The sequence below is a fragment of the Miscanthus floridulus genome, chromosome 19, assembly GCF_019320115.1.
Source record: "Miscanthus floridulus cultivar M001 chromosome 19, ASM1932011v1, whole genome shotgun sequence".
NCBI classification, from domain to species: domain Eukaryota; kingdom Viridiplantae; phylum Streptophyta; class Magnoliopsida; order Poales; family Poaceae; genus Miscanthus; species Miscanthus floridulus.
The window spans coordinates 34,023,109-34,038,605 of record NC_089598.1 but is presented as its reverse complement, the minus strand read 5'-3'; the positions used below and the strand labels follow the sequence as shown (position 1 = coordinate 34,038,605).

General features: G+C 45.5%; 1 protein-coding gene across 1 annotated transcript; it reads left to right on the top strand.

The window, feature by feature from the left end:
* The first annotated feature begins 2,574 nt into the window (after window positions 1–2,574).
* Window positions 2,575–6,835, top strand: LOC136529514 (aquaporin NIP2-2). Its single transcript, XM_066522584.1, has 5 exons — window positions 2,575–2,838; window positions 3,081–3,305; window positions 5,169–5,363; window positions 5,519–5,580; window positions 6,331–6,835. Exons 1-5 carry the CDS (start codon window positions 2,683–2,685, stop codon window positions 6,578–6,580), a joined length of 888 nt encoding a protein of 295 aa, XP_066378681.1. The 5' UTR covers window positions 2,575–2,682; the 3' UTR covers window positions 6,581–6,835.
* Window positions 6,836–15,497: the final 8,662 nt, after the last annotated feature.

The following is a 15,497-nucleotide window of genomic DNA, read 5'->3' as shown; positions in this document are numbered from 1 at the left end:
GTCATGTACTTGATGGCCTGTAGATGATTCCTTGTTGGTGCGCCACGCATCCCCAGTGCTGGGTACAGATGGTGGACAAGTGGTGCTCACACGAGTGGGAGGAGACGCACAACTTGTGTCAGGAGCGGCGTTTGATGATGCCAGGTGTAGCACACCATCAAGACAGTCGCAGCCTCAGCGGATACGCAGAAACATGGGTACGCGAATTCATTTATTTATTCTAACACTCAATTCTGCATTATTTCTAATCATCTTGCTGTTTTTCTCGCAGTCGGCGTCACATGGTGGCCAGGCTTGCTCCATCTTCAAGACATTTGCTATGGCCCACAAGGGCAAGGCGACGTCCGACGTCAACTACAACCTGGAGGATGGGCTCGAGGCGTACAACAATGCGACCGTCCACAACCGCCTCAGTGAGTACACATCGATGGCAAGGGAGGTCCATGGGCCAGAGTACGACCTGAGCACCGAGGACCTTGATGGAGAAGTCGTCATGAGGGTGGGAGGAGGCAAGAAGCATGGGCAGTACTGGATTGGCGACGGCGCAATCGACTCGGCCGCTACTCCCAGTCTCTCCCAGATTCGAGCAAGCAGCACGAGCCCGAGCCTAGACATACGGCCTCGGCAGGACACTTCACACCACCGGGTGGAGGCACTCGAGGTTATTTTTGGTTTATTCGTCGTTCATTGGTTTTTTTATACCTTTCCTTTACATTATTGTAACATTGGGGTGAATATATTGTAAGCCCAACTGGAACAAGAGAGAAAGATACGGGAGCAGATGCAGGCGAAGATGGAGAGGGTGGAGGCCAAGCGGGAGGCCGAGCAGCGGAGGATGGCGGAGATTCTTCAGTACATGCAAAGTCTTGGCGCCGCTACGTGTGTAGTTCCGTCACCTTTGCTATTCGCTCCACCTTCACCTCTACCTCATCACTATTCTACTCCTGTGAGTGTAAATGTTTTAGTTTGTATGTTCATGCTTACGGTCAAATCTAGTGGAATATGAAAGTTTTATTCATGTATGGTATATATTTATCTTGTCTCACACATGCAATCTCTTCTCCTTTGTGCAGAATCAATCGGCGGCATCGAACGATCCTCATGCTTTAGCGAATCCTTCACCAAATCAGTCTCATTGGCCATCTGGTTAAGATTCTTGTGGTTGTTAATGGTACTTCTATTTGCAATTGTGGTTGTAGATGATGGAGCACTTGGATTACTTGTGAACTTATTTGTGATATATTATGAGACATGTAACGTTTGTGATATATATGTGACTTTTGTGATATATATGTGCTGTTGGTGATATATATATATGTGCTGTTGATGATATATATGTGATGTTGGTGATGTTTGTTATATATATCTTCTGTTTGTTTGGATGGGATGTAAAAAACAAATAAAAAAGGTTGTTTTTAGTTACTTTGTTGAGTGCAATGGCCATGACACTCAGTAAAGTAACTACCTGGGAACATGCTTTGCCGAGTGCAAAGGCCATTGCACTCGGCAAACATCACAACTTTACCGAGTGCCACGGGCCAGGCACTCGGCAAATGTCTCTTGTTTGCCGAGTGTCCTGTTAAGACACTCGGCAAATATGCTATTGCCGAGTGTCTTGCCGGTGGCACTTGGCACAGTGGCCACCTTTGCCGAGTGTCTGAGTCAACGGCGCTCGGCAAAGCGGTGACCGTTGCCGAGTGCTTGACCTTGACACTCGGCAAAGTCGCCGTCACGGTGGCGCTTGCCATCACGGTGACTTTTCTTTGCCTGACACTCGGTAAAGGCTTTGCCGAGTGCCCGATAAAGTGCACTCGACAAAGAGGTCTTCGCCGATAAACTGTTTACCGAACGCTCTTTGCCGAGTGTAACACTCGACAAAGGCTTTGCCAAGTGTATATCGGCCTTTGCCGAGTGCCTGAGGCACTCGCCAAAGAAGCTGAATCCGGTAGTGCTCAAGCCAAAGCCAACGCCAACCCTAGGAAGACCCACGCTCCCCTCTCCCTCTGATCTCACATCCCGGCCGGTTCCAGACTTTGACTACCACTCCACCTCCCTAGTCCCTCCCAGTCCCAGTTCCTTCCCACTAGGGATGAAAACGGTACGGATATTTTCCTACCGTATTCGAAACCGAATCCGTTTAGAGGGGTTGAGATCTGTCCGTATCCGAGTCCGGATATCCAACATCCGATACCGTATCCGTATCCGAATACTCAAATCGCATATTTATGATGTCGATATCCAATCGTATCCGTATCCTATCCGACATAGTTGACACTATCCGTATTCAAATCCGAATCTGAACAAAAATATAAAAACAAATATAATATCGATGATATCCGTCCGTATACGATCCGTTTTCATCCCTACTTCCCACGGACGACCCATCCGTCTGGCCCGCGCGCTCCGCAGCCACAAGCGCAAAGGCAGCGCACAGCGCTGTGTCTCGCTCGCAGTGCCCACCACCTGCCGTCCCCGTCCACCGAAACCGGATGCGGACGGCTCGCGCGGCCTCGCCCGGCCCTTCCCTCGCCACCCATCTATAAATACCTGCCCGCCCGCTGCGGAGCTGAGAGCAGACAAGCAGCGAGCACGCACCAGCAGCATCCTTCCTCGCAGTGACCTGCTGCTTGCGTCTCCCAGCTAGCGGCCGATCCAGCTGATCAAGCTAAGCTTAGATCCACCATGGCTGCCTCCACCACGTCGAGGACCAACTCGCGGGTGAACTACTCGAACGAGATCCACGACCTCTCCACCGTGCAGAGCGGCTCCGCCGTCCCCACCTTGTTCTACCCGGACAAGTCCATCGCCGACATCTTCCCGCCGCACCTTGGGAAGAAGGTACGTAATAACTGATCGGTGCGATGCGATGCTAGCTCCACCTGTCAGCGTCTGGCTAGCTACCTTGCGCTGAAGCAAGCTAGCTAGCTAGCTCGGCAACTAACCGACGACTGGCCGCCGTGTGGTAATAAACACGGACCGGTAGTGATGGTCGATGTACAGCATACACTGACGACGACTCATCTTCTTGCGCGTACGTGCGTGCACTCACAACACAACACGTAATTGCATATGGATGGCAGGTGATCTCGGAGGTGGTGGCGACGTTCCTGCTGGTGTTCGTGACCTGCGGCGCGGCGTCCATCTACGGCGAGGACAACAAGCGCATCTCGCAGCTGGGGCAGTCGGTGGCCGGCGGGCTCATCGTCACCGTCATGATCTACGCCACCGGCCACATCTCCGGCGCGCACATGAACCCCGCCGTCACGCTCTCCTTCGCATGCTTCCGGCATTTCCCCTGGATTCAGGTACGTACCTTACCGGCCTTCTTAATAATCTGTCGGTTTAATTTGCCTTTTTTCTGTGCTCTTACTAGTTTCGTGTTCGTCCTGCAAACGAAAGTAAAGCTTTTGGCCTGTTGGCATCATCTTTCTTTTCGCGGCAGCTCTTTCGTTGGGTCCGCTATTTCAATCCATTTGTTATGTTAGGAGTTCAGTAGGACTTAGTTGTCAACATGTTGTCATAGCCTTGTACTTGGCTAGCCATCGCAGGTTAGGATTTAGCTACGATATACCTTTTCCATGAACGCACAGAAGAGCTATGCATTTCATCAAAAAGAAGTATACAACTAGCTCTATGACCTGAACTGGACGTTAGAGTTGAGACAGAAGCTCTGCCAATAAATTGCCGAGATGGTTTACATGAAGATCACCTGGCAATTTCCACGGCATGTGTTTTTCTTTAATAAACGCTAGCTTCTGTAAGTGCGTCCTACTACTACACAAATAAACTACTGAAGAAACTATCAAAACTACTGTGTGCATACAGACACACGGACAGATGGATTAGCTGCCAACTGGACACATGAAGCAGCTAATGATAAAAACAGCTCCCGTATTAATTAGTACAAGTTGACAAGTACATCCAGTAAACAAGAGTGTTGCTTAAACAAGTCTAGAATACTTCGTGAACAGCTTATCTGTTCCGATCGCCGATTGGTATCAGACTTTCCTAGTCATGGTGTCAGCTGTCAGGTCGGTAGCTAGCCGGCAGCATACAGCAGGATCCAAAACAAAACTGGCCTTATTTGGCAGGCAACACGCCGAGAGCTCGCGCAACATGTGAACCAGATAAAAACAACCATAGTCCTCAGACATGCATGAAAGACTTGATCTCGATGTAGTAGCACATATGATTGGGCAACTTGGTAGTAGAACTGATTGGTTCGTATATATAATTAGGGCAGTTCCAATGGTGTATTGATGATGGTTTCTATCCTCATTAAATGACTTGCCACGTAGGTAAAACACTGACATGGCAACGTAATTAATGAAGAAATAGAGCAAAAATCATAGAAATGGTTTCCTCATGAAGAAATCAGGTCTTCTCTTGACATTCTCGCGGCTGTTTTTATAGAAGTAGCGTTGATCATAATTCATGGTCATCAAGAAGATGTTGGGCAGGATGGTGATGGGCTGATATGGTACTTAAGCTTGGCGAAGAACTGAAGGTTGTTCACGTGTATTGGCACGGTCGTCGGCCGAGAACTGGTGGATCAGGCGATGGTGGCTGGTGCGTGCATGTGCCTTGCTTTCGGCCGCGAATCCGGACGTGCACCGGCCGGCTGATCCTGCCGAGATAGAAAGACGACATGACATGGCTCATGTTGGGAAGAATATAATCCGGCCGGGGCGATTGGAACGTACGGGACCTCGCTCGCCCAGTGCCATGCTCTAAAGCCCAATCCGGGGAATTATTAGCGGCTCGCGTGGCATGCTTACAAAGTCCGCCACCGGAGACCGGACCGTACCACGCGTGCGTGCGTGCACGCGGCCAGCCAGCGACGGCAGGTGTCGCCGAGACGAGAACCACAGCCTTTCCATCGTCGGAATATTCCGACGTGTCCAAGCACATATGCATGCCCCTCCCTGCCCTGCTCTGGCCCGGGCGGCTGGCCTGATTCGACGGACGTGGTGCGCTCCGTGCACCGACGATCGTGCCCGTCACATCACATCGTAAACGCGCGGTTTATTTTCGATAATGGACGACGGACGGGCTTGCTTGCTTGGCGAATCGCGTCGCGTGCGGTAGGTGTAGGTGTGTGCCGCTTTCAAGGTAAAGAAGAGCTCACGGCGTGAGGTTTTGTTAATCTGTGATGTGTATATTGGCAGGTGCCGTTCTACTGGGCGGCGCAGTTCACGGGGGCGATGTGCGCGGCGTTCGTGCTCAAGGCGGTGCTCCACCCCATCACCGTCATCGGCACCACCACGCCGTCGGGGCCGCACTGGCACGCGCTCGTCATCGAGATCGTCGTCACCTTCAACATGATGTTCGTCACCTGCGCCGTCGCCACGGACTCCAGGGCGGTGAGTAGAGTACATACCCTGTTGCTTGCCTGCACTGCTCCTGCTGCTGCTGCCTCTCCTCCTCCCTTCCCCTGCTAATCAGTCTGTGGTAGTCTAGCTCTGTTCATCGGTTGCCCTGACGACGTGCTTTGGTTGATTTGTTTGTTTGGCTGCAGGTGGGTGAGTTGGCCGGGTTAGCAGTCGGTTCCGCGGTTTGCATTACGTCCATCTTCGCAGGGTAATATGAACGAAAACGAGTCACACAGATGACAAAATTAATCCTCGATCACACTGACCTTATTATTAGTACTATTAGCAAGGACATGACTGACTGTAGCTAGTACTGTCGCGAGGAATTAAAACATGGTAGACTTTCGACGAAGGCTAGCTAGTAAGCTAGTAGCAGTAGTGACACTGAAGAAATCGCCTGCCTAGCACTAGCAGGTCCTCGATCGGTAGCTAGGAAAGCAAGCGAGCGAGCGAGGCGACTTTCAAAGCTGATGACGTTCTTTGCTACGTACCGATCGAGCCGCCATTTTTTTTCCGCTTCTTTAAAGATTTCGGATCACCTTGATGTAGTACTACTACAAGCTGACACAGTGGTTGCGACAGGTCGTGACCTGACCACCCAATGCAAGCCTCGGCTGAACTGAAGTTACCCTGTCATCAGCTCATGTCATTATCGCTTTCTTTAGGCACTAGTACAGTACTACTAGCTAGCTTATCGTGCTCTACAGTCTACACAATAATTAGTACATATACGACATTACAAAAGCCTGCCTTCACTGACTTATTTATGCAAACGACGATTTTTTTGGGCCCTCTGACTTTACAACTATCCATAATAGTAAATAGAGTAGACGTAAGAACGCACCAGGAAACACAAGGACTGGCCCGCTAGGCGGATTACTGCAGCACACACTGAGTCACTGACACACATGTACACACATTTAAGCTAAGACGCGGGGGAAACGAGTGGCATTTGCAGGCCTGTGTCCGGCGGATCGATGAACCCGGCGAGGACGCTCGCGCCAGCGGTGGCCAGCAACGTCTTCACGGGACTCTGGATCTACTTTCTCGGCCCCGTCATCGGCACGCTCTCTGGAGCCTGGGTCTACACCTACATCCGCTTCGAGGAGGCCCCCGATGCCAAGGACACACAGAGGCTCTCCTCCTTCAAGCTCCGCCGCATGCAGAGCCAGTCCGCGCTCGCCGCCGACGAGTTCGACACCGTCTAACGGCCGGCTGGGACCGCTGTGTGAGAGTACTCGCTCTGTTCAAGACCTCAGGTGGGATGGGAGAGAGCTACAGCTGCGTGTGTCATGCATGCTTGCTTGGTGTACCTAGCTACCTACGTGTTTGTATTCTTCTCCCGTCGCCTACCACGTAGCAGCGGATCGGAGCAGTGTGATGTTTACTATGTATCTTCGGCTTTGTATTGCGTCAGAGTTTGCAAAAGTTAATTGATGCACCTGATGCCTGATTATCGTGGCTTTGCTGGTTTGCAAAAGATGCATGTGTAAGGAAAATAGACCCTAGGTCTATTTATTTTAGATTTTGGTGTTTAATGACCAACGCAATTAAATTAGACTAATGAATTTGCAAGTGATTGTTTTGTAGTTCAATATGATATAAGACGTGACTTGGACAAAGGCGATGTGATGATCCGATGATCAACACATCAAACAAGACCTTAGGAGCACCAGAGAAGACCCAATATATCAAGCAAAGTCCAAGTATGAAGATAGGAACCAAACCGTACGTAAGATCACAAAGAAACGAGCTCATAGAAGTGAACGGACGCTAGACCGGACGCTGGAGGAAAGTGACCGGACGCTCCGATCAAAAGGCTCGGCAATAGGCACAACTGGACGCTGGCGGCAGATCGACCGGACGCAGGACAACAGAGTCCGGTCAAGTACAGAGAGGTTCCAGAGCGACGAAAATACGATCGGACGCGTCCGGTGGCATGTGACCGAACGCTGGCAGCGTCCGATCAGTTGTTCGCGGCTCCAACGGTCGGGACGACCGGATGCGTCCGGTCAGGACATGATCAGCGTCCGGTTAGTAACAGAAAAATGGGATTTCATCCACAACGACTATTTTCTCAGTGGGGCTAACTCCCAACCGGCCGAATGAGAAGAGTAGAGCTGAGAAAACATATCAATGGTGTTGATACACCATTTTAGTGATCTCCACATACATAGTGCTTAGTGATTCATTAGGTGATTAGCGTAGGTACTTTGCGAAGTGCTTAGGTTGATTAGACCACCGCTTATGCGTTTGCTCTAGGTTTAGGCCTAGTGTTTAGTGAGGTTTACATACCTCTTACCATTCGGTGCTTGTGTACACCATTGTTGTACATCGGGGGGGCTTGTAGTCTTGCGAGATCACACCAACCGCGTTTGTGGTGTGGCCGCCACCGTGTACCGGAGGGAACAAGGCCCGTGACGTTTCGACCGAAACCTTAATAGTGAAGACGGCGGGGAGCATCCGGGAGAGTCTTACCGGAAGGCACGTCGGAGACCCACTTGGGCGTGGGGAAGACCCGAGGTTATCCACGAAGTTACCTGACCGGAAGCTTAGCCCTTGCGAGGGGCTCCAACGAGGACTAGAGGGAAGCTTACGCGCTTCTCGATACCTCGATAAAAATACCGGAGTCGTCAACGGGAGTTTGCATATCTCTACCTTGCTATTTAGCTTTTGCATTTATATTGTTTGTATTACTATTTTTGCGGTAGAGATAGCAACACTCTAGCAAAACCGTAGTTGCATATTTAGAGAGTTTATCTATTGCATATGTTTTGCTAGGGTTAGAGAAAGAGACCATAGTTTAGAGTTAGAATTTTAAGTTGCCTAATTCACCCCCTCTTAGGTGTTATGGTCCCCTACAATTGGTATCAGAGCCGGTTGGCTCAATTTAGACCTTTGGCTTAACAGTCGTTGAGCCGACGCTATCTAGAATGGTTGAGATGGATACCTCTAGGCCTCCACACTTTGACGGCACTAACTTTCCCTACTATAGAGCTATAATGGCTTGCTACATTGAGACGGTTGATTTGGGAGTTTGGAGAGTCACTCGTGACGGGATGAAACCCATTAAGAATCACAATAAACCCACAAAGAGTGAAGAAAATGAAATACATTTCAATGCTAGAGCTAAGAATTGCTGGTTTGAATCATTTAGCATGGATGTGTTTAACCAAGTGTTCACTTTAAATATGGCACATGAAATTTGGTTAAAACTCCAAGAGCTCCTTGACGGCACATCTAATGTCCATGAGCAAAAACATTGTCTAGCTAAACAAAATTATGATTCCTTTACAATGAATGATGATGAGCTTGTTCGTGATATGTATTCTCATTTGAATCTAATTATCAATGAGCTCCATTCAATAGGACTAACAAAGCTAGATAACGCGGACATCGTGAGGAAGATCATCTCCGTGCTACTACAAAAGAAATATGCAAGTATCATCACCATCCTTCACAACATGGAGGACTCGAGCACCATGACTCCGGCCATAGTCATTGGCAAGATAGTGGCATTTAAAATGTCACGCAAGATGGGTCAAGAAGAAGTCTCTTCATCAAGCAAAGGCAAATCTCTCGCATGTAGCGAGAAAAAGAAGATGAAGGGCAAGCAAGTTGAGACAAGCTCAAGCTCAAGCTCCTTAAGTGAAGATGAAGAAGATGAGGATGATGATGATGATGATGATGAAGAAGATTCAAGTGATGATGATCAATCTTCCTCCTCCACCTCCGACCTTGATGAAGAATCAATCAAACTAATCAACAAGGTGCAAAAGATGATCCAAAAGCAAAATGTCAAGGGTGTGCCCATCCAAATCCAAGATCTCATTTTCACCAATCAAAGAAATGAGCAAAGAAAGAGGGGATGCTATGGATGCGGCGAGTTGGGGCACTTTGTGAAAGTTTGTCCAAACAAGCTCACACCCAAGACAAAGAAGAATGCATGCAAGAACCAAGCCCTCATATCAATAAAGTCATGGGATGATTCTTCAAGTGAAGAACAACACCATCACAAGAGGCGAGGGCGCAAGTACTCATCATCAAGCTCTTCTCGTCTGTGCCTTATGGCATGAGGTAACGAAAGCTCATCCTCTAGTGAGAGTGATAGTGATAATGAAATGCCTTCTTATAATGAAATTATGCAACAAAATATTAATTATGCAAAAGTTTGCACTAGTCAACAAAAGAAGCTCAGAAAAATAAAAGAAAAGCTAGATAGTTCACAAGAAATATACAAAACTTTGCTTGAACAATATGAGAACTTTGCTAATCTCAATGTTGAACTATCTACTAAAATTGAGCGACTTGAAGCTAGTGCAACAACAAATGCATGCACAATCAATGATGAGCAACTTATAAAGAAAAATACAAAATTAAAAGAAAAGTTAGCTAGCTCACAAGATGCTTATAAAAGTTTGCTTGCTAAAATGGAAACCATGTGCAAACATTGTGATGAGGTAACTAATAAAGTTGCTAATCTTAAAGCCATTAGTGCAACCCCTACCAAGGCATCTAAAAAGAAAAGTTCTAATATGTCTAAAAAGGATGTCTCTGCTTCTTGTAATGATTTATGTTTAGACTCATCCTTGTGCAACCAAGTTTGTGTTGAGAAAGTTGTTGTAGATACATGCACACAAGAGGTTGCAAAAGAGAATGAGCAACTCAAGCAAGAAGTAGCTCGCCTCACCAATGACTTGACTCAAGTAAAAGGCAAGTCGAAGCAAGCCTAACTTCATCAAGATAACACCGCCAAGGGAGTGAAGAAGCTTGATGAAGGATAAACCATGGTTTGCTGCATGTGCCACAAGGAAGGTCACAAGTCCTATGAGTGCAAGGTGAAGAATGGGGGAGGAGCAAAGAAGAAAGAGAAAAAGCAAACAAGCAAGCTCTCCGACACCTACACCAACAAGGTGGACAAGAAGGCCTCCACACCATACTTGCTAAAGAAGAAAAAAATGATAAGGTGGTGGCCATCAAGGTGAACAAGCAAGCCAACAATGGGGTCAAACGCTTTTGGGTGCCAAAGGAAATCATCTCCAACATGAAGAGCACCAAGAAGGTTTGGATCCCGAAAGGGAAGTAAGAAGTCCGATGGACACCGGGGAATTTGGAGACTTGGCAAAGTATGTGTGCATTTCATGGGGTGCATCATGATAGACAAAATCATTGCCAAGTGGGTTAGTGAATACTATGGACCTAAATTCCCCTCCCCATGTTAGGTAACTAGATTTAATTTCCTTCAAGTATTATCAATTTGCTTTTCCTACCAATGGTATTTCTTACAAATTGGTATCTTTAAGCATCTAGTTACTTTACATGCCTAGGTTTGCATTTGCATGCTTATATCTTTTGTCATGCATACACTAGGTATATCTTATGGTAGGCTTGCTCGGTTTCATTCTTAATCTTTGGAGCAAACCTACATGGTTTAAAATTGTTTAGGAGCATGACACATAGCTTGTCTTTCATTTTGTTCATCAAATATGTGCCAAAGTCCAAATTATAGATAATTTCTCCTGAATATCGCCTTCGAAAATGACTCTCACATTCTTGTGATGTCATCTTTCAAGTGGTATTTTTTATTCTAAAATCAATGTGCATATTTTCTACAAGTATTCCATAGTTGTGTGCACAAATTTAGGGGAGGTTACTCTACAAATTGGATGCTTTGAGACTAACACTTTTTCAAGCTTACCATGCGTGTAGTAGTCTCATTGCAAGGAAAATGGAGTCCCCGGAGTTAAGCATCGTACTTCAAATATCCTCCACCTATTGCAAGTGGTAAAAATCAAATTGGCTTCCATATGTGGTATTTCTAAACCAATATCTTCATGTTGATTTCATTTTGACGTTTATATGCTTTCTCCATGCATTATATAGATTAAATTCCCTTGGGCAATAATTTGCTAATTATGCATATGCTTTGTCTTCTACCATATGTATGCATACATTTAGGGGGAGCTTAATCTATATAATGTGAGAGTCAAATTTTGTGACCTATTCCACTCTACACATAAAGGATCACAAAGTTTGACCCTCCCTTGTGCTACTAATGTCTTTCTTTTCGGTGTTTAATTCCAAAGGGGAAGAATTTAGAGGACCAAAAGCAAGCATTATGTTGTAGAACCAAAAGCTAGATCATTTACAAGTGGTAATGGTCTACAAGTGATGTCTACGAGTGGAAATGGTCCGAGAAAGGGAGAATAGTGGATTATGAATAGCCTATGTAATGTGGAGAATTTATAGGAAGCAAGGCTTAAATCCATAATGCCACATGGGGACGTTTGCAAGGGCAAGATAAGTTTTTATGTAGTATCTTTTAGTCTTACAAGTAATATCTTTTAGCATCATATAATCTTGCCCCTTGCATTGCATCCTAGCAAGTAGGTAGTTTTTAAATTTCAAAATTCTTTTATTTGCTTGCTTTGGTCATGTTGTCATCAATCACCAAAAATGGAGGGCGAGTTGGGGCACTTTGTGAAAGTTTGTCCAAACAAGCCCACACCCAAGACACAGAAGAAGGCATGTAAGAACCAAGCCCTCATATCAATAAAGTCATGGGATGATTCTTCAAGTGAAGAAGAACACCATCACAAGAGGCGAGGGCACAAGTACTCATCATCAAGCTCTTCTCGTCTGTGCCTTATGGCACGAGGTAACGAAAGCTCATCCTCTAGTGAGAGTGATAGTGATAATGAAATGCCTTCTTATAATGAAATTGTGCAACAAAATATTAATAATGCAAAAGTTTGCACTAGCCAACAAAAGAAGCTCAGAAAAATAAAAGAAAAGCTAGATAGTTCACAAGAAATATACTAAACTTTGCTTGAACAATATGAAAACTTTGCTAATCTCAATGTTGAACTATCTACTAAAATTGAGCGACTTGAGGCTAGTGCAACAATAAATGCATGCACAATCAATGATGGGCAACTTGTAAAGAAAAATACAAAATTAAAAGAAAAGTTAGCTAGCTCACAAGATGCTTATAAAAGTTTGCTTGCTAAAATGGAAACCATGTGCAAATATTGTGATGAGGTAACTAATAAAGTTGCTAATCTTGAAGCCATTAGTGCAACCCCTACCGAGGCATCTAAAAAGAAAAGTTCTAATATGTCTAAAAAGGATGTCTCTGCTTCTTGTAATGATTTATGTTTAGACCCATCCTTGTGCAACCAAGTTTGTGTTGAGAAAGTTGTTGTAGATACATGCACACAAGAGGTTGCAAAAGAGAATGAGCAACTCAAGCAAGAAGTAGCTCGCCTCACCAAGGACTTGACTCAAGTAAAAGGCAAGTCGAAGCAAGCCCAACTTCATCAAGATAACACCGCCAAGGGAGTGAAGAAGCTTGATGAAGAATAAATCGTGGTTTGCTGCATGTGCCACAAGGAAGGTCACAAGTCCTATGAGTGCAAGGTGAAGATTGGGGGAGGAGCAAAGAAGAAAGAGAAAAAGCAAACAAGCAAGCTCTCCGACACCTACACCAACAAGGTGGACAAGAAGGCCTCCACACCATACTTGCTAAAGAAGAAAAAAAATGATAAGGTGGTGGCCATCAAGGTGAACAAGCAAGCCAACAATGGGGTCAAACGCTTTTGGGTGCCAAAGAAAATCATCTCCAACATGAAGAGCACCAAGAAGGTTTGGATCCCGAAAGGGAAGTAAGAAGTCCGATGGACACCGGGGAATTTGGAGACTTGGCAAAGTATGGGTGCATTTCATGGGGTGCATCATGATGGACAAAATCATTGCCAAGTGGGTTAGTGAATACTATGGACCCAAATTCCCCTCCCCATATTAGGTAACTAGATTTAATTTCCTTCAAGTATTATCAATTTGCTTTTCCTACCAATGGTATTTCTTATAAATTGGGATCTTTAAGCATCTAGTTACTTTACATGCCTAGGTTTGCATTTGCATGCTTATATCTTTTGTCATGCATACACTAGGTATATCTTATGGTAGGCTTGCTTGGTTTCATTCTTAATCTTTGGAGCAAACCTACATGGTTTAAAATTATTTAGGAGCACGACACATAGTTTGTCTTTCATTTTGTTCATCAAATATGTGCCAAAGTCCAAATTATAGATAATTTCTCCTGAATATCGCCTTCGAAAATGACTCTCACATTCTTGTGATGTCATCTTTCAAGTGGTATTTTTTATTCTAAAATCAATGTGCATATTTTCTACAAGTATTCCGTAGTTGTGTGCACAAATTTAGGGGAGGTTACTCTACAAATTGGATGCTTTGAGACTAACACTTTTTCAAGCTTACCATGCATGTAGTAGTCTCATTGCAAGGAAAATGGAGTCCCCGGAGTTAAGCATCGTACTTTAAATATCCTCCATCTATTGCAAGTGGTAAAAATCAAATTGGCTTCCACATGTGGTATTTCTAAACCGATATCATCATGTTGATTTCATTTTGATGTTTATATGCTTTCTCCATGCATTATATAGATTAAATTCCCTTGGGCAATAATTTGCTAATTATGCATATGCTTTGTCTTCTACCATATGTATGCATACATTTAGGGGGAGCTTAATCTATATAATGTGAGAGTCAAATTTTGTGACCTATTCCACTCTACACACAAAGGATCACAAAGTTTGACCCTCCCTTGTGCTACTAATGTCTTTCTTTTCGGTGTTTGATTCCAAAGGGGAAGAATTTAGAGGACCAAAATCAAGCATTATGTTGTAGGACCAAAAGCTAGATCATTTACAAGTGGTAATGGTCTACAAGTGGTGTCTACAAGTGGAAATGGTCCGAGAAAGGGAGAATAGTGGATTATGGATAGCCTATGTAATGTGGAGAATTTATAGGTAGCAAGGCTTAAATCCATAATACCACATGGGGATGTTTGCAAGGGCAAGATAAGTTTTTATGTAGTACTTTTAGTCTTACAAGTAATATCTTTTAGCATCATATAATCTTGCCCCTTGCATTGCATCCTAGCAAGTAGGTAGTTTTTAAATTTCAAAATTCTTTTATTTGCTTGCTTTGGTCATGTTGTCATCAATCACCAAAAATGGAGAGATTGTAAGAAAAATGGACCCTAGGCCCATTTACTTTGGATTTTGGTGTTTGATGACCAACGCAACTAAATTGGACTAATGAATTTGCAAGTGATTGTTTTGTAGTTCAATATGATGCAAGACATGATTTGGACAAAGACGATGTGATGATCCGATGATCAACACCTCAAGTAAGACCTTAGGAGCACAAGAGAAGACCCAAGATACCAAGCAAAGTCCAAGCATGAAGATAGGAACCAAGCCGTACGTAAGATCGCAAAGAAACGAGCTCACAGAAGTGAATGGATGCTGGAGGAAAGTGACCGGACGCTCCGATCAAAAGGCTCGACAACAGGCGTAACCGAACGCTGGCGGCAGATCGACTGGACACAGGACAACAGAGTCTGATCGAGTACAGAGAGGTTCTAGAGCGGTGAAAATGCGACCAGACACGTTCGGTGGCATGTGACCGGATGCTGGCAGCGTCCGATCAGTCGTTCGCGGCTCCAACGGTCGGGACGACCGGACGCATCCGGTCACAACATGATCAGCGTCCGGTGAGTAGCAAAAAAATAGGATTTCATCCCCAACGGCTACTTTCTTAGTGGGGCTTATAAATACAACCCCCAACTGGACAAATGAGAAGAGTAGAGCTGAGGAAACATATCAAGGGTGTTGATACACAATTTTAGTGATCTCCACATGCATAGTGCTTAGTGATTCATTAGGTGATTAGCGTAGGTACTTTACGAAGTGCTTAGGTTGATTAGACCACCGCTTATGTGCTTGCTCTAGGTTTAGGCCTAGTGTTTAGTGAGGTTTGCATACCTCTTACCACTCAGTGCTTGTGCGCACCATTGTTGTACATCGGAGGGGCTTGTAGTCTTGCGAGATTACACTAACCGCGTTTGTGGTGTGGCTGCCACCGTGTACCGGAGGGAATAAGGCCCGCATTGTTTCAGCTGGAAGCTTGATAGTGAAGACGACGGGGAGCATCCGGGAGCGGCTTGCTGGAAGGCACGTCGGAGACCTACTTGCACGTGGGGAAGGCCCAAGGCTATCCACGAAGTTACCCGACCGGAAGCTTGGCCCTTGCGAGGGA